Below are 26265 nucleotides of genomic sequence, written 5' to 3'. Positions count from 1 at the left end.
ACCTTAACAAAATAAAGCCCATGTACAACAAACTCACAGCAAACATCACTCTTGATGAAAAACTGAAAACATCTCCTCTAAGATCAGGAACAAGACAGTGGGGTCCACTTTGCCACTATTATTCAACGTAGTTTTGGAAATCTTACTCACAGCAATCAGAGAAAAAGAAATAAAATGAATCCAGATTAGAAAAGAAGTAAAACTGTCACTATTTGTAGATGACATGATACCACACATAGAAAATCCTAAAGCTGCTACCAGGAGATTACTAGATGTCATCAATGAATTTGGTAAAGTTTCAGGATAAAAAATTAATACACAGAAAGAGGAATTAAGGAAACAATCCCATTTCCCACTACAACCAAAAGAACAAAATACCTAGGAATAAACCTACCTCAGGAGGCAAAAGACTAGAATGCAGAAAACTTTAAGAGACTGATGAAAGAAATCTAAAACAACACAAACAGATTGAGAAATATACCAAGTTCTTGGAATGGAAGAATCAATATTGTGAAAATGACTATATTACCCAAAGCAATCTACAGTGCAATCCCTATCAAATTACCGAAGTCATTTTTCACAGAATTAGAACAAAAAATTTTACAACCAGTATGGAAACACAAGAGACCCCAGATAGTCAAAGCAATCTTGAGAAAGAAAAACAGAGCTGGAGGAATCAGGCTCCCTGACTTCAGACTATATTACAAAGCAACAGTCATCAAGAGACCATGGTACTGGCACAAAAAAAGAAAACAGATCAGTGGAACAGGACAGAAAGCCCAGTAATAAACCCATACACATATGGTCACCTATCTATGACAAAGGAGGCAAGGATGTACAATGGAGAAGAGACAGTCTCTTCAATAAGTGGTGCTGGGGAAACTAGACAGCTACATGTAAAAGAATGAAATTAGAACACTTTTCTAATATCATACACAAAAACAAACTCAAAATGGATTAAAGACCTAAATGTAAGGCCAGACAGTATAAAACTTTAAGAGGAAAACATAGGCAGAACACTCTTTGACATAAATCAGCAAGATCTTTTTGACCTACCTCCTAGAGTAATGAAGTAAAACAAAAACAAATAAGTGCACCCTGATTAAACTTAAAATCTTTTGCACAGCAAAGAAAACCATAAACAAGATGAAAAGACAACCCACAGAATGGCAGAAAATATCTGCAAACAAAGCATTGACAAAGGATTTATCTCCAAAATATACAAACAACTCATGCAGCTCAATATAAAAAAAATAAACTCAATCAAAAAAGGGGGGGAAGACCTAAATAGACATTTCTCCAAAGAAGACATACAGTTGACCAACAAACAGATGAAAAGATGTTCAACATCACTAATATTGCAGAAATGCAAATCGAAACTACAATAAGGTATCACCTCACACAGGTGAGAAGAGCCATTATCAAAAAATCTACAAACAATAAATGCCAGAGAGGATGTGAAGAAAGAGGAACCCTTTTACACTGTTGGTGGGAATGTAAATTGATACAGTTACTAAGGAGAACAGTACAGAGGTTCCTTAAAAAACTAAAAATATAACTACCACATGACCCAGCAATCCCACTCCTGGAGATAGAACTATAGAAAAGTGAAAGTGAAAGTCATTCACTCCAGTCCAACACTTCGTGACCACATGGTTTGTATAGTCCATGGAATTCTCCAGGCCAAAATGCTGGAGGGGTAGTTCAAAAAGATATATGCACCCCAATGTTCACTGCACTATTTACAATAGCCAGGATATGGAAGCAACCTAAATGTCCATCAACAGAGGAAGAGATAAAGATGATGTGGTACTCTTCAATGGAATATTACTCAGCCATAATAAAGAATTAAATTGGGTCATTTGCAGAGGTGTGGATTGACCTAAGGGCTTCCCTGATAGCTCAGTTGGTAAAGAATCCGCCTGCAATGCAGGAGACCCCGGTTCAATTCCTGGGTCGGGAAGATCTGCTGGAAAAGGGATAGGCTACCCACTCCAGTATTCTTGGGCTTCTCTTGTGGTGCAACTGATAAAGAATCCGCCCGCAATGTGGGAGAGCTGGGTTAGATCCCTGGGTTGGGAAGATCCCCTGGAGAAGGGAAAGGTTACCCACTCCAGTATTCTGGCCTGGAGAATTCCATGAATTCTATGGGTCCCATGCTGTATAGCCCATGGGACTGACCTAGAGACTGCCACAAAGAGCAAAGTAAGTCAGAAAGAGAAAAATAAATGCCACATATTAATGCATATATGTGGGATCTAGAAAAAATGGTACAAATGGTCTCATTTGCAAAGCAGAAACAGAGACACAGATATAAAGAACAAATGCATGGATACCAAAGAGGTGGCGGGGTGGGATGAATCAGGAGACTGGGATTGACAATATATACACTACTATGTATAAAACTGATAGCTAATGAGAATCTACTGTATAGCACAGGAGAAAAATAAACAAAGATGATTAACAGAAAAAAATAAATTAGACTTCATCAAAATTTAAAATTTCTGTATATCAAAAAGCATTAGGTTGTTCTTAAGAAAAACAAGAAACAAAATGAAAGGAAATTATTTGCAAATCATGTATCTGACAAGGGTCTAATATCCAGAACATATAAAGAACTCTTACAACTCATCAATAAAAAGACAAATAGTTTAAAAGGCAATGTACTAAAAAAAAAAAAAAAAAAAAAGGCAATGTACTAGAGTGGACATTTTTCCAAAGAAGATATACCAATGGTCACAGAGGCACATGAAAAGATACTAAAAACCAACACTCATTAGGGAAATATAAATCAAAACCATAATGAGATACCAGTTATACTCACTAAGATGACCATTCACTCATTTATACAAATAATAACAGTAAATGAATAAATGAGTGAATGAATGTATGAATAAAACCTCAGAAAATAAGCACTGATGAGAATGTGGAGAAAATGCAGCTCTCACACAGTGCGATTAGAAACGTTAACTGTTACAGTTGCTATGAAAAAGCCTGGCACTTCCTCAAAAAGTAAACATCAAGCTACCATATGACCCAGCAATTCCACTGGTAGGAAAACACCTAAGAGACATACCCATATATCAACCAAAGACTTAATATATGAATGTTCACAGCAACATTATTCATAACAGGTAAAAGGTAGAAACATCTCAAAAGCATAGAAAAACTAGGTTGGGTAGGGAGAAGTTATAGAATGACTACTTTATAAAGTCTGAAAACGTGATTTTATTTTTGGAAACAAGGCATTGTGTGCGTGTGTGTGTGTATATATACATGTGTATTTGTGCATCTGTAGTGAAAACGAAACATGCAAGAGAAAAACATCAACTTCACCACACTAGTTACCTCTGGGGAGAGTCAAGGTAAACAGAATTAGGGAGGAGTAATATAGTAACCCTAGTGATATCTATAATATTTTATATCATATAACATTTATTATTATATAGTAATAATAATATTAATATGAAGAAAATTCAGAAAAGCTAGGTTGCAGGCACACAGATGCTCATTTTATTTTTCTTTTTATCTCTTCCATAGGCTGGACCAAAAGGAAGGCAGAGAGCCAAAGAACTGATGCCTTCAAACTGGTGCTGGAGAAGACTCTTGAGAGTCCCTTGGCCAGCAAGGAGATCAAACCAGTTAATCTCAAGGGAAATCAACCCTGAATACTCACTGGAAGGACTGATGCTGAAGCTCCAGTATTCTGGTCACCTGATGTGAACAGTCAACTCATTGGAGAAGTCCCTGATGTTAGGAAAGATTGAGGGCAGAAGGAGAAGAGGGCATCAGAGGATGAGGTGGCTGGATGGCGTCACTGATGCAATGGACATGAACTTGGACAAACTTTGGGAGATGGTAAGGGAAAGGGAGGCCTGGCATGCTGCAGTTCATGGGGTCGCAAAATCAAACACGACTGGGCGATTGAACAAGAGACACATAAAACATGATCCCGCGGCTAGTTCAGCAGGTAGGGATTAAAAGTGATCAACACATAGTTTGGGAAAAAGAAACCAGAGACAGAGTTAAAGTTTTAAAGATGGGACCGGGGGACTCAACACCTCTTGGATGAAGAGCCCTGTTCCTCAGAGCCACATCACCTTTATTTAGTGTCTCGGCAAGCAAAAAGCATCTGTTGTGCTACGATGAAGTCAGACTCCTGTGCCCTGGTCACATCTCCCATTTTATTGATTAAACTATCTTTGTTATTCTCTTCTAAGGGCTATCACCTAGCTGGAGGCCACAGACTCGCATAAGCCTTGGGAAAATATCTTAGTGTGTGCACAAGCAGCATTCTGAACTCGCACTGACCCGGCATTCCAAGGTCCACACTATGTTCTTCCTTAGCTTAGCAGGGTATGATGACCCCAACTAATCAACCCAATGGACTTTCATTTGGGTTTGCTTTCGTTCTTTCCTCTTGGTGATTTTCTCACAGCTTAGCCAGAGCAACAGGCAGCTGACTACTAACCCCTGCCACGTGATGTTTAAACATATGTTAGGGAAGGGTATGAAATGATCTAATTCTGCAAATTTGCCTCAAGATATTGCTAAACCTTCTGATCAAAATCCTTGTGAAACTTTGCAAGATGTCTTCAATATTTGAAAAACCAATGTGAAAGGGGAAAATTAAGTGACATTTACCACCAGTTTGGCCTTTTCATTAAATTTGGAAAAACCATCCACACAGGAAGCATGCTATTTGTAAAGCAATGCTTACAAACAGCTAAAAACCACTATCATTTTATCATTTAGAAATAATACCAAAAAAAATTCTAAAAAATAATTTTAAAGCACAAGTGCATGAATAACAAACATAAGGACAGGGAAGTTGTGTATTCCTGAAGCATAAAGCAGAGCCAAATACAGTATCTATTTTAATATACATGTGATCCCCAAATTAAATGTCACTTTTTATTCATCTATAAATAATGCTTTTCCTTACTCAGTTAACTAAAAATACATTAAACATGTACCCACATGTTAAAGAGGGGAAAGTCAAATTTTTCTTTTTATATTGTGAATATCATTACAAGCTGTGTTCAAAATGTATGTTATAACCTTTAATAGGAAATTACTTTTAACTCCATTTAAAATTATCTTGTCAAAAACAGGATACATTTTTTTAATGTGTAATTAAGATAGTCTTCAAGATTATACATTTTTGTGAAAGGATATGTGAATCAGAAACTATAGGAAAACCTGGTCCAGAGGGGACTTTTGTGTCCTTTAACAGTACCTGACACAATTTCAGCCTCTAATGCTTACAGACTTATTAGTAAACAAATTAGAAAATTCTTCATTAGAATGCAAAAAGGACCAAGAGGAATTCACTGGAAAATTCATTCAACTTAATAACTGTACACTGTTAATGTCAAATTCTAAAAAATAAAGAGGCAATTCAGCCATAACTAAAATTAACTTCTATGAGACAAAAATAAACATCTAAGTATATAACCTGTACAACATGTAAAAATGTAAATAAATAGCCTGAATTAAGGTTCACTCAAAATGTACTTTAAAAAAAAAAAAAACAACAAAAAACTTAAGGAATAAAAACCAAAAGGATAAAATCAAACCAGAGACTCACATGTTTAAAAAAAGGCAGTTAAAAGTATATGACACTAATATAATGTATGGCAAAAACCACTACAATATTGTAAAGTAATTAGCCTCCAACTAATGAAAATAATTGGGGAAAAAAATAAAATAAAAATTTTTTAAAAAGTGTATGACTCTGATAAAATGAGGAAAAAGAAAAAAGCAAGACAAATAAAAGAAAGTCACTCTGAGGGGGAAAAATTAGAAAACGTCAGGCTAATAACAAAGGGCCAGTCTAGGGCCTTCCCAGGTGGTCCAGTGGTTAAGAATTTGCCTTACAATGCCTGGGATGCAGGTTCAATCCCTGGTCCAGGAAGATCCCACATGCCTGAGCAACTAAACCTGAGTGCCCCAGCTAGAGAGTCCATGTGCCACAATGAGAGAGCCCACACAACGCAATTAAGATCCCGTGTTCTGCAACTATGACCCGACACAGCCAAATAAATCTTTAAAAAAAAAAAAACAAAGGGCCAGTCTAAAAGTACAGGGAGAAAAGGAAAAAATAGAAGGAAGAAAATAACAAAGGATTAGATTAGTATACAGTATATGAATAGGAGTCACTTATGCCAAAATATATCTGGGGAATCACAGAAAATGGTAAAGAATATAAATTAGAAACAAATTTCATATTAGGTCAGTGGCTGATGAATTTCTAGATACAATTATTTTGGAAAGTACAACCACAATTTCATTTTAGTTTTAGAAACAAGATTGAATTTAAAGAGAAAACTCAATGATTTCTGTTCAACCATGCTACAAATTTATTAAATAAGTTAGTCATAATTAGTAAAAACTATTTTGATCATAAACACAGTCTGCTTTTTTCCTGTATATTTATCTGTCTTCTACACTGTAGTAAATAAAATGCATTTGCTTATCTTGGGAACCTTTCACAGAGGTAAAGTGTAAATGTCAGATACCTGCTTTCAAACATGTCATAATTTGTGTGTGTGCTCAGTCACTAAGTCATTTCCAACTGTTTTCGACCCACTGGACTGCAGCCCACCAGGCTCCTCTGTCCATAGGACTTTCCAGGCAAGAACACTACAGTAGGTTGCTATTTCCTCCTCCAGGAGATCTTCCTAACCTAGGGATCAAGCCTGCATCTCCTGTATCTTCTGCATTGGCAGGTGGATTCTTTACCACTGAGCCACCTGGAAAGCCCCTGTCATAACTCAGGCAATTATATTAAGACATTCATGCTAAATTTTTCATTTTACTCAATGAACATATTTCTACCTATTCATCTAAAAAAAACTCTTCCAGGAATCAGCCAAAAATTTTAAAGGTCTATTATGTAAGTATTTTACATACATAAAGTTTTCACCCAAAATAAAAACTTCACATAACATAAGCACATATTTTGTTGCCTACTCCCACAATCCTATCTGTTTTCCTTGTCACAAAATCAAGAAACTAGTAACTGCCATTCAATGACTTGGCTTTACTACACTTAATCAACACAGGACAGTTCTAACTGCAGTAACCTCAACATTCCACATAGTGCGCCACTATGCATTTCTGATAAAAACTGGGGACCAGCATCTCATTACATGATACAATACTTCCCAGACCATTCTCAACTTTCATCATCAACACTTACTGAGTTTCACCAAATAGCAGGTTCTACAAATTTGCAGGGGCATCACTGTCCTCACCTGCCCACTACTGGACCCATTTTCTGGTGACGTTATGTGGGCTTTCTTTTCTCCTTTCCCTTCTCAGTCCATGCCATTTAATGGAGTTGGACGTCAACCCCCATCTCCAAGAGGTACTCAACTCAGGTCTGATTGGTCAGAACATTCCCAGGACCTGAGCCACAGTGACTGCTTCAGTAAAGGACAAGTGAGACTCTCACCCCTCATCTGTTACACGCTCCTAAGGAAGAGCTACTCTTTTCTAGTTTTATTTAGCTTTTGGAGACATCACCTGAAGAAAAGCCTGCCTGCAAGTGAGGCCAGTAAAGAGGCAAGGAGAGAGACTAACAGGTTGCCTGGATTTAGCCACATATGAAGCCAACAATATTCCCTGGACTTTTCTGTCATATAAACCAATAAATCTCTCCTATCTTTTTCTCTCAAGTTTGCCTGAGTTGGACAGCTGTCAAAAATAAAATTCTGACAGAAAGTGTATCCAATACAATTCACAAATAGAGTGACAATTAATGAGCCTTTGAAACTAGATTAAAAAAAAAAAAGCTGAAGTATAGGACAGTGAGAACAGCCTGAACCCAAGCTGGAAGTTGGCAATCCCAGTCATGCAGAATCAAAGAAACAAGTAAAAAACACTGCCTGTGGTAACTTAGGGTTTGCATCATGTGCCCAACATGACTGGAACATTGGAAGACTCAGTATTAAAAAGTCAGTAATGTTATCAAGTTCAAGAGGATAAGGCCCAGGTAGGGGTGAAACAGATGAAGGGAATTTAAAGTTACAAACACCTAGTTATAAAATAAATAAGCCACGGGTATGCAATTTATGGGGCTTCTCAGGTGTTTCAGTGGTAAAGAATCCACCTACCAATGCAGGGAAGATGCAGGAGATGTGGGTTTGATCGCTGGGTTGGGAAGATTCCCTAGAGGAGGAAAAGGCAACCCACTCAGGTATTCCTTCCTGGAAAACTCCATGGACAGAGAAGACTGGTGGGCTGCAATCCATGGGGTCTCAAAGAATCAGACATGCTAAGCAATGGAGCAAGCATGCATATAACAAACAGCATAAGGAATGTGGTCAATAATATCGCAGTAATTTTGTATGGGAACAGTTACTAGACCTATCATAGTGATCATGATACTAACGTAATATTGTACATAAACTATATTTCAATTAAAAAACAAAAACAGGGAATATCAGTGGTGGTCCAGTGGTTAGGACTCCTCACTTTCCCTGCCAATAGTAAGGATTTGATCCCTGATCAGGGAATTAAGATACTGCAAGGTGCACAGCACAGCTTGGAATAGAATGGAATATACAAAATAAGAGGATAAAGCCCAAACTCCTTTGTGTGGAATATAAAGCCTTCAATGAGGACTTCCCTGGTGGTCCAGTGGTTAAGAATTTGCCTGCCCATATGAAAGACACATGGGGTCAGCCTCTGGTCAAGGAACTAAGATCCCACATGCCACAGGTCAACAGAGCCCGTGAACGACAACTATTAAGCCTGCATTCCAGGGCTCAAACGCCGCAACTCCTGAGCCCACGTGCTGCAACTACTGAAGCCCATGAACTCTAGACCCACAAGAGAAACCATCACAATGAGAAGCTTGTACACCGCAATCTGAAAGTAGCCCCTGCTCGCCACAACTGGAGAAGGCCCACAGGCAGCAACAAAGAACCCATGCACCACAATGAAGACCCAGCACAGTCAAAAATAAACAATTAATTTAAAAAAAATACTTTAATGATCTGGCTTATGTCCCTCTGTATATTAGGGATTGTTCTATATTGTAAGGGATAGGAAATATAAATTGGACTTAAGAAAAACATGGCCTGTAGTACCTCATAAAACCAAAAAGTACAGCTTCAGTCAAGGACTTATCCAGAGAGTCAGAATATCATCAGGTCTCCAGCTCCATTGTTCTACCATCTTCTCTCTTCTAGGAACTGCTCTGACCTCAAGTAGGCTCCAATCACAACAGCAATGCTGGCTATGATAGTTCTAGGCCCTACCTCCTCATCACACAAACAGAAGACAGCAACACATCTCCTTCATAAATGCCCACAGAAGAGAGGTCTCCAGCAAAAGTCCTGAGATTCACTCTAACTGAGTCACCTTAGGACATGCCTACTTCAAAACAATCACCAAAGTCAGAGACCAGCATGTTCTGATGGCTTAGCCTAGGTCAAGGATGCACCTTGAAGCTGGAGGTGACTGAGAAGGGAAAATCAATTACACCTTTCAGTCTCACACCCTTCCACTGTATCTCTTACAAATTATGCTCCAGTGACACCCATTTATGTTGAGTTCTCTAAGTGTTGTGAGTTGAACTATGCCACTGCAAAGGATATGTTGAAGTCCTAACCACACAAGACCTGTGAACATGACCTTATCTGGAAACAGGGCCTTTGCAGATTTACTTAAGTGAATGTCATATTCATACATCTAATATGACTGGTGTCCTTACAAGAAGAGAAGAGACCTGCAGGGAGAGTGCCATGTGAGAAGGAAGTGATGGAAGCAGAAACTGAAGAGACTCATCTACAAGCCAAGGAATGCCAAGCATTGCTGGCAATTTCAGAAGCTAAGAGAAAAGCACAGAACAAATTCTCCCTTGCAACCTTAAGAGACAGCATCACCCTATCAACACCTGATTTCAGGCTTCTGAACTCCAGAACTAGGAGAGATTAAATATGTAATGTTTTAAGTCACCCAACTGATAGTACTCTGTACCACAACCTTAGAAAACTAACACAAGTAAGAACAGTTCATGATTCTCTGACTTTGCACAAACTCTTTGCTCCTTCTGGAGTGTCCTCCCCCAGACTGTCTATTTACACTAAACTTCTCAGATCTGCCCAAATGTTCTCTTCTCTGTGACACTTTCCACCAGCACCCACAGCACAGTTAGTCTCTCCACCACACAATAGTCCAGTACCACATATTGCCCACGTTTATATTATTAAATTCTAATAGCCTGTGCACAGAGCTAACAATCAACCCTTCAGAATTATGAGCTGTTCAAGGGGAAAGCAAGACTTGATTCTAACCCACCTTCACAGCCTCAAGTCAGGGCACAGTATATAACATATAGTAATCAATCAGAAGCTACTTATGAACTGAACAGGCTGATGGCTCATCTCAAAAGGTAACAAGCATGATTTCAGAGAATTGGCTGTTCTAGATTATAGAGAACTGAAGATGGGCCTTGAGGTAGAATCTAGATAATAAAGAAGAAAAGAAAGAATGTGGGGGTAGGGATGAAGAGGGGTGCTGAATTTAGCAAATATGCAGAAAAACTATTACAAAGTAGAAAAGTTGGGTTAGGGAAAAGGGGTTATATGTAAAGCATTTGAGGGCCTTCTGTTGAGGGTCATTTTACAGATAATGGAGTTAAAAAAAAAAAAAAAGATTCTGAGCAAGACAGCAACGTAAGTTCTCAGGGGATTATATGACATAAGGCAGAATGATTCCGGAGGTGCAAGAAACCAACCAGAGTGCAACAGAGGTAGGTCAGCAAGGAGGCGAAGGGCCAGGTGCACTAGGGTGGCAGCGGAAAGAACAGAAAGGAACACATTTCTAAGACTTTAAAGAAGGGAGAATAAACAGAAAGAGCAAAAGACTACTCCTAAATTTTGATCTTTGGTTATCTACACTAGGATTTGCTACTGAAATAAGAAGTACAAAGGAAAACACTTTTTTTTTTTTTTAACACTTTTTCTTTTTTTTTTAATGATAACAAGTTTGGTCTTTAGTATGGCTCAATACAAGGTAACAGCACAATATCCCAATAAAGATGCCCAACAAACAGTGGAAAATAAGACAATGAAATTTAGGAAAAATAAAAGGACAGAAAGACAAACATGGCAGTCATTCAGGTACATTTCTAAAAGTCATAATACATATGACTTGAAATACATATACACAGGTGGGAGGGGGGATCGAGATGGGGAATACGTGTGACTCCATGGCTGATTCATGTCAATGTATGATAAGACCCACTGAAATGTTGTGAAGTGATTAGCCTTCAACTAATAAAAATAAATGAAAAAAAAAAAAAAAGAAATACATATACATAGCAGAATTTCATTCCTTCACTCAACAATAGCTACTGAGCACTATGTCTCAGGCACTGCTCTAGGCACTGGAAATATAACCGTGAGCAAAAGAGATAAAAATCCCCGCCCTCATGGGCTTATATTCTACTGGGAAAATTCATAAACATAAATTTAGGGCTTCCGATTACTTCCTCTTAGTAATTACCATAAACAAGATAAGTATTTATTTTACCTTTTTTTTTTTTACCATATTTTATTTTCAAGAATTTTCACTTCACTAGTTACAAAAATATATGCATATCCTCAGAAGAGTATATATGCATATCCTCAGACAGACTCAATGAATTTGATTTTTTTTTTAATGCTAGCTTTCCTGTTGTAACAAACCTATTTTCCTTCTTTGTTTCTCAACGTGTTGGAGAAGGAAACGGCAACCCACTCCAGTATTTCTGCCCAGAGAATCCCATAGACAGAGGAGCCTGGAAGGCTATATAGTCCATATAGTTGGACTAAGTTCGCAAGAGTTGGATGTGACTTAGCGCCTAAACCACCAGGTTCTCAGTAAGTTACTGTATTCCACCTGCCCAAAAGTTGTATAGCAGGAACTTAAAAGAATTAAGTGCATATTAACATCATAAATGAGCTTAACATCTTTTTTTTTTAGCTTAACATCTTTACTTTCTAACAATGGGATATATTTATCCTCTAAAGAAAAACTTTGATAGTGATATCACAAGTAGAAAAAACATGATTACTGAATCACACAAAAATGAATGGAAGTGGCACTGCTCTGGAAATCATCCACAAAAGATTTCATAGTTATCTTTATTAAACTGACACCATTAACCTTATCCTCTGTAATTAATCATTTCTACAGTATCTTACATTTGGGGAAAAAAATGAACTGCCTTTCTAATTACAACCACACAATAATCCAAATTTTAAACAACACCCTCAGAGTTATCCTGAAGATTAAATGGTACAATATACATGAAAATGTTTGGCCAGGTCTCTGGCATGTGGTATGGACTCAGTGATAACTTTAGTGAATCTAATCCTATTATTATCCTATGTTCCTTTCAACTAATGAAAAAGATCTTACTAGAGCAATGTAACACAGGATTTATGGAACTAAAAGGCTTAAAAAACACACCCAACTTGATGCTGACCCAAACCAGAAAGGTATTCATTCTAATGTCTCTTAGGTTAATAACAAAGAAGTCTGTAAGTTAAATAAAGATACAAACTAACATAGAACCAAAACCAACATTTCACTCTTCCCCTAAAAAATCCTACAACTAAAAATTTAACGAAAGGGTTTTTTTTTAAAGACTATAGACATGTTTCTCTTACTTTCATTTTTTAAAATGCAAATTTCAGAAGCCCACAAAATACAATGAAATTATCAGAATGAAGGTCTTAACTGTTCGCCCAGAAAAGAGCACTGACACTAGCTGGAACTGGCTCAAATGGAGCGTCCAAAACAACCTGGGAAGCCCCTTCACTCTCACATGACACCATCTGAGCCAACCTGCAATTTTCCAATCCTCTGGACCGTCCTCATGGACACTTGGACCTGCTCTCTCTATATGTAGATGACGCTAACACTTTCACCTGTCCCACAGGTGGAAATCCTGAAAGTACTCCAACCTCAGTGTGTGCAAAATTAAACATCTCAAACCTGTTCCTCCTGTGTCCCTGCGTCTGTTAATGATATCACCATCCCCTCAATCACCTAAGATAGGGTCTAGTTTTCGTTCCCTCACCATCCCCCTCTCTTCCCAAAAGCAAGCCAGTTTCAAAGATCAGTCATTCACCTCTACAATACCACCTAGCACCTATCCCTTCCTCCATTCCTACAGTTTATCTCAAGTTCTCATTATTCCTGACCTGACCCACACCAAGGTTCCAATCTAGTTGCCCATCATCTCTCATGCTTAAAATAAGTCCTTCTCCAAACATTATAGACAGACTGATCTAGCAACGTATGTCCCTCCCCACCCTGTGGGCCCCCACTGCCTACCAAGGCATCCTAAATTTTCAGAACTTGAAAAATTCCCCTCTGAGCCAACAATCCATTCACTTGATCATGGATGTGCTCAAACTAAAAACGCTTTGGTCCCATCTTCAAAGGCCATTCCTGCTCTGACTCCAATCTGTAATGACTGTAATGTCATGAAAACAAGATGAACAATGCTATTCTACTGCTCACAGGCTAAAGGTCAAAACTCTCAACCCAACCGACAGGGCTCCACGTGGCCTGGTTTCTGCTTATCCCTCCAGTCTTGCCATGCTTCCCTTTGCTCTCTCTGCTCAAGCCACCTGGCTTTCTATCCATCCTGAAATGATCCCTCTCATCTCCAAGCCTCTGTACACACCGGCCCTTTAGTGGACCACCTCCCGTGTAGGTAGTGGGATTTCACCCTTCAGATCACAACTCAAAAGCCTCACTAACCTTACTTTTCCAAATTAAATCAAGTCCTCCATTTGCTCCCTTCTCTTCACTTCCACAGCTTTAAGAAAAATGGTAAGAAATTGACTACTCGAAAACTAGAATATAAGCTGTATAGAGCTGGACTGTGTCTGTCCTGTTAACCACTGTAATTTCATAACATAATCCAGAGTTGCCCTCAACAAGTTGTGGTAAATTAATGTAGTTCATGAGCCAGAATTATATTACCCAGAACCCTAAGTAAAGGTACAAGGCTGGCCATACTGTACAAATCTATTTTGAAATCACTTGCTTTCTCCATAAACAACAAAGAGCTCATCTCCACAATGTTCTCCAAGTTCCCTTGAAGATATGACATTACATGAGCCTATAATTCTACTGTTCCAAACTTCTCTCTCGCATTTCTCCAAACTTCTCTCTCGCACTTCTCCTCTATATACCTTGGCACTAGAATATTTCACTTCTGGTCTCCACAATTTTGTTTGTATCCTTCGTTCCATCTGGAATTTTTTTTTCCAGCTCCACATTTCCAAATTCTACTTATCCTCAAAAGTTCAAAATCAGTGTCATCTCCTCCTCAAAATATCCCTGCATTCCCTCAGCTAATCACACCTTCTCCACTCCTGAATTCCCACAGGTTCTCCTTTGCCTCATTCATGTCTCAGATCAAATGTCACTTCAAATGAGAGCCTTCTCCTAAAGTTACCAACTGGTTATAATTCTCTATCCTGTCTTATTTTCTCGACAGCGTTTACCAAAAAATTATTTGTTATTTTATTTTGTTTGTTTGCTTCTTAACTGTGTCTCCCTTCTAGAATGTGAGAGCTATGAGAGCAGGGGCCCTGTCTGTCTTGTTCTCCGTATTTCCCCACTCCTCCACATTTGACATCAAAAATGTTCAGCAAATATCAGCCAAAGGCATGTAGTCCTTATGATTTGGGTTATCTATGTAACAGATTTTTCTCTAGTTATATTCCAAACTCCTTGCGGACCAGACGAAAGTCTGGCTAATCTATTTGTATCATCCAGCAATCCTTGCACAAGGAAAGCAAATAATAGTTACTACTAATTAACGAATGATCTCTCCAAGAGGTACTGCCCTGAACCAGGCCAACTCAGAACTCCACATTTTCCAGAAACCAGGGCAAATAAGAACCTCCTTCGACGCCCTCTCCACGACAGACCTTGTTCCAATCGGCCTCCTCCAGTGAGCGTCCAAAAGCTAGTTTCTTTACTTCCTTTAGCCAGTAACCACCAGTTCTTCTATCTCTAATATCTCACAGTCCAACCCGTTTCCCTTTTATCTCCAGACAAATCTCTCCAAGAGCCCTGTGTCTTCAGAGTACCCCACCATCTCCAATAAGTCCGGGAACTCATCAGACCCTGGAGAACGAGGGGATGTTCAAAAGAAGTGTTAAGGTAGGCTGGCTCTCTCACCTTTTCTTTTACCTCGTTTTTTCAGAAAGAGGCCCAGTTTCAGAGATTGGCTTTGATACTCCTCGGAATCGTAAGCTTTCGTCCCACGTAGCTTTCGTCCCTTTGGGGTGCCCCCACCCTTCCTAGCACCTTTTCAACTTCTAGTACCGAAGACCCCAGGCCAGAGACGAAGATCTTCCTGGAAGCAAGTGGTCCTGAAACATGATGGGGCAGCCCTCCTCTCCCCAATTTCTGTGGGGCATCCGCCTCCGGCCTGGGGCCGTCTTTTGAGCGCCCCTTAGCCTCGACCTCCGATACTATCTCCCACTCACCTGAAGCGGCCCCCGCAGTGCTGGCATTGCTCGCCCACCCAGCCGGCGGGGCAGACACACTGGCCGGTGCCAGGGTTGCAGCGGCCGCCGTTGACACAGGGCCGGTCACATTCCTTGGCCTCGGCTGCGGCTGAGCCCGACACCGCCGCCGCTGCCGCCGCGGCCTCAGCAGCCCAGGGAAGTAGCAGCAGCGGCGGGAGCAGCAGCAGCAGCAGGCGCCGCCGCCGCCGTGGGAGGCGCAGCCCGGTCCGCAGCCCCGGCCTTCCAGCCCTAGACGCGTCCCAGTCCCGACACCGCCTGCCGTTCCTGCTCGTGGGCGCTGGTGTCACCACGGTCCTCCTCAGCCTCGCCTCAGTCGCCGCCGCCACCATCTTCCCGGGGCTGAGACGGTGTCCCGTGAACACATATACCCTCACACACACACACACACACACACACACACACACACAGACACCGCACGGCCGGCTCAGCTTCGCCTGGCCGCGCGGGGCGGGACTGTGCGGACGGTGGCTCGGGCGGTCAATCCTGAGGGCGGGTCCAGAGCTGCGCGGGAGGCGGGGCCGGCGCGTGCGTGCGTGCGTGGGCGGGGCCGGCGGACTAGCGTCATCTGGAACGCGCTTCCCTGAAGGCGGACCTGTAACGCAATGTGTGTAAGGCATAAAGAGTTCTTCTCCCCCCCCCTCCCTCGACCTTGGTGTCCAGGAGCTCTCGCGCTCTAGTTCTATTCATTCGCTTCGCATGGCCGCGCCTGGGTAGCAGTCTGAAGCACCCTCTTCCCGTTGGTTTCTCGGAGCCAGTCGCTTCTTAAGCCAAGCCGGCCGAGTTGAGCGCTGCTGTCCAGGGACCCTGGCTCCAATCATCACTCTACCCCAAGTTTCGCTGCGGGGCAGAAGGGGCCTAGGAGTCTGAGTCGTGATGTGGTACTAGCTGCGGTACTGTAGAAGTGCTGCGAGCCTCTGCTTTGACCTTTGTAATACAGTGTTAACGAAGCAACACGTGTGTTAAGAACCTATGGTCAATGAATGCCTAGAACTGAAGACACACAGCAAGGCTTTCCTTGATATAGCCTGATTCAGTAGCAAACCAGACCCCGCACCTTTAATTCTGTAGAGGAAGTTTGGGGTTACCTTGTTCCCCACTGTTTGCCCTCCAATCATCTGGAAAGGGCAGCATAAAATTAGGAACCGGAGCCTCCCCCTTTCCGCGTCCCGGCCCGCTTTAAACACATAGGTCTGCGCCTAAAGCCCTTCTTGTCAGGTAGCATGTTACTTTGGTAATCCGCAATGAAACATGCCTGCTGGCAGTATAACCTTGTGTGTTCCCCAACCCTGAAATCTGGACGGACCTGTTACTGGATTTAACCAAGAAGAAAGTAGGGGAAGTGATGATGTGCACGTTCCAGGTCAACCTTAAGAACAACTCAGCAATTCTGATTTTGAGCTCTTGATAGTCCTGACCTGCAGCTTCTTTTCCACTGTGCCACAATGAGAGCATTAGGAGGAAAAGTAGGAGCCCGATTTGGAGAACGAAATGGCAACACAGTCCAGTATTCTTGCCTGGAGAATCCCAGGGACTGGAAAGCCTGGTGGGCTGCTGTCTATGGGGCCGCACAGAGTTGGACACGACTGAAGCGACTTAGCAGCAGCAGCAGCAGCAGGAGCCCAATTAACACCAAGAACTGAGATCCAAGACACAAAAATCTGATAGATCCATCCCAGCTGCGGGACCAAGTCAGTGAAGAAAGAAGCCCTTGTTCCAGCCACCTGGGCGCTTCCACGTTACCTAGAACAGAGACAAGTCTTTCCTACTTTGCCTTATCCAAAATCCTGAGAAATTATACACTGGCTTCTATTTTAAACCTCCAAGTTTTAGAAAGATTTGTTACTCACCAACAGATAATCAGAACATTGTCTGACATAAGGCTTGTGCTGTGACAGATATTCCCATGGCAGCTGTCTCAGAGTTTGGGCACCTTGCAGTCCCTAGGAAACAAAGAAAGGCCTTCGCACACTTTGAAGCTTCTCTTCATAGAGCACAGTATTCTAAAATTCTAGGATGTACCTTGTATATCCAGATCCTGACCTTCGTCGTTCTGCATCCCCCTGAAGCCTGGTAAAGCTGAACTGTACAACAGCCCGCTCTCCACCCACACATCCCTCCTATTCTTACGTGAAACCCGTGCTCAGCCTAGGCCCTAGCACTGGTATTCTGGTTTGTAGGTTGTGTTTTTGCTACAGTGTCCTACATGGGGATAAGTGCGGATGAGACAGGAAAATGGAATATGTGGCCCTATCGTGGGTCAGGCTGACACGCAGCCATGCCTTGGCTTCAGGAAGCAGTGTTCCTCCAGGCCAGAAATGGAACCACCCTATTCCACCGCTCCGCACAGCACGACTGAGCCCAGGGTGAGAAGTTTCACGTGACTTTCCTAACACATGAGGTTAACAGGAAATGGCTTGCACCTATACAACAGCAGAATGACAATTTTCTATTCAAAGCTCTCAAACCTTGCTGCAACATTCTTTTTCTTACTTCCTTAATTTATTCCCTTCGCTAGTTCTTTTTCCTTAGCCTTAAAACATGCTCAAATTATCTTGTTCTTAAAAACAAACAAAATATTTTCTTGTGAAGGGAAGTATTGATATTTTCTTTCTAAGGAGAAAGAGCCATACTGTTGTCAGAGTCCACTATACTTTATGTATGATGCATTAAAGATGGCTACAAATTCTTTTACAGTCTTTCAGTGGAAAGATGGGGACTAATCCCCCAGTCCTTGAATCTGGGATGGCCTTAGTGATTTGTTTAATCAATGGACAATGATAGAAGTGATGGGCAAAGAATTTGAGTCTAGGTCATAGGAGGTTTTTCATTTTCCTCCTAAGTGACTCAGAGCACATATTCTGGGGAAATCCAGCTACCTTAAAAGAAGTCTAGCTACTCTGAGACTTCAGTCGCTCAGCCATGTCTGACTCTTTGCAACCCCATGGACTACAGCATGCCAGGCTTTCCTGTCCTTCACCAGCTCTTTGAGTTTGCTTAAACTCATGTCCATCAAGTTGGTGATGCCATCCAACCATCTCATCCTCTATCATCCCCTTCTCCTCCTGCCTTCAATCTTTCCCAGCATCAGGGTATTTTTCAGTGAGTCAGTGCTTTGCACTAGGTGGCCAAAGTATTGGAGCTTCAGCTTCAGCATCAGTCCTTCCAATGAATGTTCAGGGTTTATTTCCTTTAGGATTTACTGGCTTGATATCCTTGCTGTCCAAGGACCTCTCATGAGTCTTCTCCAAAACCATAGTTCAAAGGCATCAATTCTTCAGTGTGCAACCTTTTTTATTGTCCAGCTCTCACATCTGTACATGACTCCTGGAAAAACCGTAGTCATCTATATACACTTCTGAATAGGTTCTGGTACTATAACATCCAGTCACTTGTAATGAAAGGGATCACTGCTGCCCTGAAAGTACATATGCAGGACTCCTTATGCCTTATCACCTAGATTCTGTGGCTGTTCTACCTGAAATCCCATGCCACTTTTTTCTCCACTAGTCCGTATCAAGGCAGCTACCTCCGGGTTCCAAAAAAGTTAATGTCAATGGTCAAGAATTCTTAGCCTGTTAACTGTTCTAAGTTCAGACTCTAAACAACATTGTTCTTACCAGCTGCACGGCCAAGGTTATTTGCCACTAAGATGGTGTGAAGTAGTCTCTGCTAGTTTCTTGGGCTTTTGATATTTTCCCTCAAGAAAAGCATCCGATTTCAAGTCATCATTTTCTATATCTTTGCTTGCATTATAGCATTGTCTCCAGGTCATGGACATGAATGATTTTTTTATAATTTTTAATTTATGCAGTGTCTTAGGTCCATTTCCCCAGGAACACATCCTGAAATAGAATTTGAGTGTACAATTTATTGGGAGAGTACTCTTAGGAGAAAGACAATGAAGGAAGCAGGGAAGGTAGCTGATCAAGGATACAGTCTTATCTGGAACTTTAGCCTGATCCTATGGAGAGTTATGGAGCATGAATTGTACCGTAGAGTTGATCCCACCCTGAGGCAGAAGGACCAGCATCTTGTACACATGTTTCATTTAGCAGCCTTCACTCAGCAGTAAGAAGGATCCAGTAAAGGAAATTGGAAGGGGTACCAGCAGTTTACTACATACCATGAATATTTACTGAGCATTATATACCAAGGAGGAATGCTCCCCTGGTAAGATCAATCTGATTAGCTGTCTGACATTCTCTAAGCATCAAAAGACCTTGCTCTGCACTGTTTGAAATATCAACATATTTTAGTATGCCAAAAGTCTTATACTTTTAGTCTACCTGAAATGAAGTAATTCCCTGATTACAGATGTCAGGATCTTACCTAACTGGTTAAGTTCTATATTGCCTAAGAAAAAACTGATCCTGAAACTTTCCAATAATCGCAGCTGGGAGGGTTCTAGGAATGAAGCTCAGTTGGGTAGCAGCTCCCATATGAGGGATGGATCAACCTACAAACAAGATCCCAATAATCCTTAGCAGGGTCTAAGGGAAAGTATTTAGGGACGCTTGCCCTGGGAGCACAGAGCTGTGGCAGAGCTCCTAGTGGCCTCCATAAACAAGCCCCACAAATATAAAGTGGCCTTTCTATCAGCTCAAGGGACAAAATCCAGTCTTGGGAAGAGATAACCAATTTAAATGCAGAGGTCTTGAAATTTCTATTTGAAGAACAAGCCCACATCCTCAAATTTCTACAGTAGAGAACTAAATAGCTTTCTCCTGTATGTAGATTAAACATTATGAAAACAGTAATAGCATTCAAAGACAATTGTCCTTGCTAAATAGTATACCCACAAGGAATGACTTCATATTAGAGCTTCCCAAAACTAAAGCCATTTCCCCTCAGGTTTATTGAGATATGATTACAAAACAGCAATCTATACATTTTAGGTGTACAGCATAATGATTTCATTTTCACACATCATGAAATGATTATCACAATAAATTTAGTAGAACATCTATCATCTCATATAGATATAAAATTAAACAGAAAAAATACTTTTCCTTATAGTCATAATTCTTAAGATTTACCTTCTTAATAATTTTCATATATAACACACAAGAGAGTTTACTATATTAATCATGTTGCATATTACATTTGTAGCACTTATTTATCTTATATGTGGAAGTCTGTACCTTTTGAATGCCTTCAATCTAATTCCAACCCCCCCCCCCCCCCACAGCGTCCTCCTCTGGTAACCACAAATTTGATCTCTTTTATGACAAGTTTATTTGTTTTTGAATTATAATTGACCTGAAACACTGTATGAGTTCCCAGTGTACAACATAGTGATTGGTATTTCTATAGCTTCCAAAAAGACCACCATGATAAGTCTCAGTATCATCTATCGCCATAAAGGTATTATATTATTGACTGCTTTCCCCACACTGTACATTCCATTGTTATTGTTGTTCAGTCACTTTGCTACCCCATGGACTGCAGCAGTCCAGGTTTCCCTGTCCTTCACTATCTCCTGGAGTTTGCTCAAACTCATGTTCATTGAGTCGATGATGCCATCCAACCATGTCATCCTCTGTCACCACTTCTCCTCTTGCCCTCAATCTTTCCCAGCATCAGAGTTTTTTCCAGTGAGTCAGCTCTTCACATCAGGTGGTCAAAGTACTGGAGCTTCAGCTTAAGGATCGGTCCCTCCCATGAATATTCAGGACTGATTTCCTTTAGTATTTACTGGTTTGATCTCCTTGCAGTCCAAGGGACTCTCAAGAGTCTTCTCCAACACCACAGTTCAAAAGCATCAATTCTTTGGCACTCAGCCTTCTTTATGGTCCAACTCTTGTATCCATACATGACGACTGGAAAAATCATAGCTTTGACTATTCGGACCTTTGTTGGCAAAGTGATGTCTCTGCTTTTTAATGTACTGTCTAGGTTGGTCATAACTTTTCTTCCAAGGAGCAAGCATCTTTTAATTTCATGGCTACAGTCACCATCTACAGTGATTTTAGAGCCCAAGAAAATAAAGTCTCTCACTGTTTCCATTGTTTTCCCATCTGTTTGCCATGAAGTGATGTAACAGATGCCATGATCTTAGTTTTTTTGAATGTTGAGTTTTAAGCCAGCTTTTTCACTCTTCTCTTTTACCTTCATCAAGAGGCTCTTTAGTTCCTCTTCACTTTCTTCCATAATGGTGGTGTCATCTGCATATCTAAGGTTATTGATATTTCTCCCGGCAATCTTGATTCCAGCTTGTGCTTCATCCAGCCCAGCATTTTGCAAGATGTACTCTGCATAGAAGTTAAATAAGCAAGGTGACAGTATACAGCTTTGATGTACTCCTTTCCCAATTTTTAACCAGTCCACTGTTCCATGTCTGGTTCTAACTGTTGCTTCTTGACCTGCATACAGATTTCTCAGGAGGCAGGTAAGGTGGTCTGGTGTCCCCATCTCTTGAAGAATTTTCCACAGTTTGTCATGATCCACACAGTCAAAGGCTTTAGCGTAGTCAACAAAGCAGAAGTAGATGTGCTTCTGAAATTCTCTTGCTTTTTCTGTGATCCAGGGAATGTTGGCAATTTGATCTCTTGTTCCTCTGCCTTTCCTAAATCCAGCTTGTACATCTGTAAGTTCTTGGTTCATGTACTGTTGAAGCCTGGCTTGAAGAATTTTGAGCATTGTCTTGCTAGCATGTGAAATGAGCACAATTGTATGGTAGTTTGAACATTCATTGGCATTGCCCTTCTTCAGGATTGGAATGAAAACTGACCTTTTCCAGTCCTGTGGCCACTGCTGAGTTTTTCAAATTTGTTGATATATTGAGTGCAGAACTTTAACAGCATCATCTTTTAGGATTTTAAATAGCTCAACTGGAATTCCATCACCTCTACTAGCTTCATTCATAGTAGTGCTTCCTAAGGCCCACTTGACTTCACACTCAGGATGTCTGGCTCTAGATGAGTGACCAGACCATCATGGTTGTCTCGGTCATTTTTTTTTTAACTTAGGCATTGGTTTTTTTTTTTTTTTCCATTTATTTTTATTAGTCGGAGGCTAATTACTTTACAATATTGTAGTGGTTTTTGTCATACATTGATGTTTCGGTCATTAAGATCTTTTTTGTGCAGTTCTTATGTATATTCTTGCCACTTCTTAATTTCTTCTGTTTCTGTTTGGTCCTTAGTATTTCTGTTCTTTATTGTTCCCATCTTTGCATGAACTGTTCCCTTGGTATCTCTAATTTTCTTGAAGAAATCTCTAGTCTTTCCTGTTCTATTGTTTTCCTCCATTTCTTTGCATTTCATACCTGTAACACTTATTTTGTAACTGCAAGGTTTTCCTTCTTAATCTCCCTCACCTATTCTTCTCCTCCTCCCACCCTACTCCTGAAGCAACCCTTTTTGATAAAACTTCTCAGAATTATAGGCAACAACCTGTATTAGTTTTCTATGAGTGCTATAACAAATCATTAAAAACTTGGTAGCAAAAACAACAGGAATTTATTCCCTCACATTTCTGGGTTTCAGCAGGGCTGCTTTCCCTCTGGAGATTTTAGGGGAGAATCCTTCCTTGACTGTTCTAGCTTCTGGTCGCTATTGGCATTCCTTGTCCTCCTTGGCTTGTGGCCACATCACTCCAATTTTTGTCATCACATTGTCTTCTCCTCTGTGTTCTCTTCTCTGTGTGTATCTCTTATAAGTATCATTGTGATTAGACCTAGGGCCCACCTAGGTAATCCAGAATGATCTCGTTATCTCAAAATCCTTAATTAATTTCATCTACAAAGACCCTTTTCCAAATACACTAACATTTGTGGGTTCTTGGGCAAGAATGTGGACATATCTTATGGGGTATCCCTGTTCAGCCCTATACATGAAATCAGCTCATTCAATTTATTCAGTTATGCAGCTAGTATTTATTGAGTGGCTGCTATGAACTAAAGATTGATCTAGGCTCTGGGGAGGCAGCAGTGAAAAAACATATAAAAGAAAATCCTCACATCCATTAGAATGGCTACTATCAAACAAACAAACAAAATACATAAAATAACAAATGACAGGAGTATGGTGAAATTGGAACCTTTGAGAACCATTAACATGATTGTAAAATGATACAGCTGTTATGGTGAATGGTTTGGCAGTTCCTGGAAACATTAAAAATAGAATTACCATATGGGCCAGCAATATCATTTGTGGGTGTGTATGTATATATATGTATATATACATGCAAAACAATTGAAGGCAGGATCTTGAAGTGATATCGGTACACTCATGTTCACTGCAACATTATTTTTGTACACTAGTCGAAAAGGTAGAAGCAATCCGAGCATCCATCAATGGATGAGTGGATAAATAACATGTGGTAAATAAGTACAGTGTAATAATATTCAGCCTTAAAGAGGAAAGAAATTCTGACATATGCTACAACATGGATGACTCTTGAAGACATTATGTTAAGTGAAATAAGTCAGCCACAATCATATATGATTCCTCTTATGTGAGGTAACTGTGGGGAGGAGAAAGTGGGCCTTGGTTTTTATTTATTTATTTATTTTTTCCATTTATTTTTATTAGTTGGAGGCTAATTACTTTACATCATTACAGTAGTTTTTGTCATACATTGAAATGAATTAGCCATGGATTTACATGTATTCCCCATCCCAGTCCCCCCTCCCACCTCCCTCTCCACCCGATCCCTCTGGGTCTTCCCAGTGCACCAGGCCCGAGCACTTGTCTCATGCACCCAACCTGGACTGGTGATCTGTTTCACCCTAGATAATATACATGTTTCGATGCTGTTCTCTTGAAACATCCCACCCTCGCCTTCTCCCAGAGTCCACAAGTCTGTTCTATACATCTGAGTCTCTTTTTCTGTTTTGCATATAGGGTTATCGTTACTATCTTTCTAAAGTCCATATATATGTGTTAGTATACTGTAATGGTCTTTATCTTTCTGGCTTACTTCGCTCTGTATAATGGGCTCCAGTTTCATCCATCTCATTAGAACTGATTCAAATGAATTCTTTTTAATGGCTGAGTAATATTCCATGGTGTATATGTACCACAGCTTCCTCATCCATTCGTCTGCTGATGGGCATCTGGGTTGCTTCCATGTCCTGGCTATTATAAACAGTGCTGCGATGAACATTGGGGTGCACGTGTCTCTTTCAGATCTGGTTTCCTCGGTGTGTATGCCCAGAAGTGGGATTGCTGGGTCATATGGCAGTTCTATTTCCAGCTTTTTAAGAAATCTCCACACTGTTTTCCATAGTGGCTGTACTAATTTGCATTCCCACCAACAGTGTAAGAGGGTTCCCTTTTCTCCACACCCTCTCCAGCATTTATTGCTTGTAGACTTTTGGATAGCAGCCATCCTGACTGGCGTATAATGGTACCTCATTGTGGTTTTGATTTGCATTTCTCTGATAATGAGTGATGTTGAGCATCTTTTCATGTGTTTGTTAGCCATCTGTATGTCTTCCTTGGAGAAATGTCTGTTGAGTTCTTTGGCCCATTTTTTGATTGGGTCATTTATTTTTCTGGAGTTGAGCTGGAGGAGTTGCTTGTATATTTTTGAGATTAATCCTTTGTCTGTTGCTTCGTTTGCTATTATTTTCTCCCAATCTGAGGGCTGTCTTTTCACCTTGCTTATAGTTTCCTTTGTTGTGCAAAAGCTTTTAAGTTTCATTAGGTCCCATTTGTTTATTTTCGCTTTTATTTCTAAAATTCTGGGATGTGGGCCCTGGTTATTTAATAGATATGGAGTTTGAATTTTGCAAGATGAAAAATTTCTGGACAACAGTATGAACCTACTTAACAGTACTGAACTGTATACTTAGAAATGTAAAGAACTTCCCTGGTGGTCCAGTGGTTAAGAATCTACTTTCCAATGCTTTGACATGGGTTCAATCCCTGGTCAGGAACTAAGATCCCATGTTGTGGGGCAACTAAGCCCACACACTGCAATTACTGAGCTGGCACACCTCAACTAGAAAGAAGCCTGTGTGCTGCAACTGAGACCTGATACAGCCAAACATAAATAAATAAATATAGTTTGAAAAACTGGTTAAGAGGATAAATTTTATGATATCTATGTTTTTTTTAACCACAGTTAAACAATTTTAAAATTGTGTTTAAAAATTCCCTGCCTTCATAGAACAGCTAAATCAGGTGGCTACAGAGATAAAGATATACAGATTTTTTTTTTTCAGGCCACACCACTTGACTTGCAGGATCTTAGTTCCCTGACCAGGGGTTGAGCCCCAGCCCCAACAGTCAAAGTGCCAAGTTCTAACCACTGGACCTCTAGAGAAGTCCCTCACCTGACTTCTTACACTATAGATTAGTTTTGCTAGTTTTTTACTTTATGTCAATGTAATGCTACAATATGGACCCTTTTGTGACTGTCTTTCACTTAGCATTATGTTTGTGAGTCTCACCTATATTGCTGTATATGGTAGCTCATTTTTTTTCATTTCTCTACAATGAACAGAGTAGGAATCTCACACAGGTCTCTTGATGAACGTATGTTCACGTTTCTGTTGGGTACAGAAGACGTACTGATGAATGTTTAACAACCAACTTGCTGGGGGGAAAAGCCTTCAGGTGTAGCATTTGTTGATTCCTATGGTGTAAATACTCCCATCGTGACCTATTTCAGGCTACCAATATGATGTCACTGAAAGTGGTGCTGGGAAACCATGCACAGAATCTGCTTCCGCAAGCCGGTGGGAATCAGCTCCAGCACT

The 26265-nt window shown here is 40.5% G+C and overlaps 1 protein-coding gene and 1 long non-coding RNA gene across 4 annotated transcripts in view; one reads left to right on the top strand and one right to left on the bottom strand.

Annotated features, from left to right (window-relative positions):
* Positions 1–16034, bottom strand: part of ATRN (attractin) — a 180632-nt gene extending 164598 nt beyond the window's left edge. For 2 of the 3 annotated variants that reach the window (XM_020877059.2, XM_020877060.2), the window contains exon 1: positions 15516–16033. In XM_020877059.2, coding sequence (XP_020732718.1) covers positions 15516–15886 — 371 coding nt within the window. In that variant the 5' untranslated portion in view covers positions 15887–16033. Of the gene's footprint in view, positions 1–15515 lie in introns of all 3 variants that reach the window. The other variant, XM_070472354.1, reaches the window with a different exon arrangement.
* LOC139036700 (uncharacterized) overlaps positions 14900–26265 on the top strand; it is a 54362-nt gene continuing 42996 nt past the window's right edge. Inside the window, exons 1-2 of the long non-coding RNA XR_011489534.1 lie at positions 14900–14974; positions 15078–15186. This is a non-coding gene — a long non-coding RNA (uncharacterized lncRNA). The remainder of the gene's footprint in view (positions 14975–15077; positions 15187–26265) is intronic.

This window comes from Odocoileus virginianus, chromosome 9, assembly GCF_023699985.2.
Source record: "Odocoileus virginianus isolate 20LAN1187 ecotype Illinois chromosome 9, Ovbor_1.2, whole genome shotgun sequence".
In the NCBI taxonomy this organism is placed as follows: domain Eukaryota; kingdom Metazoa; phylum Chordata; class Mammalia; order Artiodactyla; family Cervidae; genus Odocoileus; species Odocoileus virginianus.
This window is presented reverse-complemented; position numbering and strand designations above follow the sequence as displayed.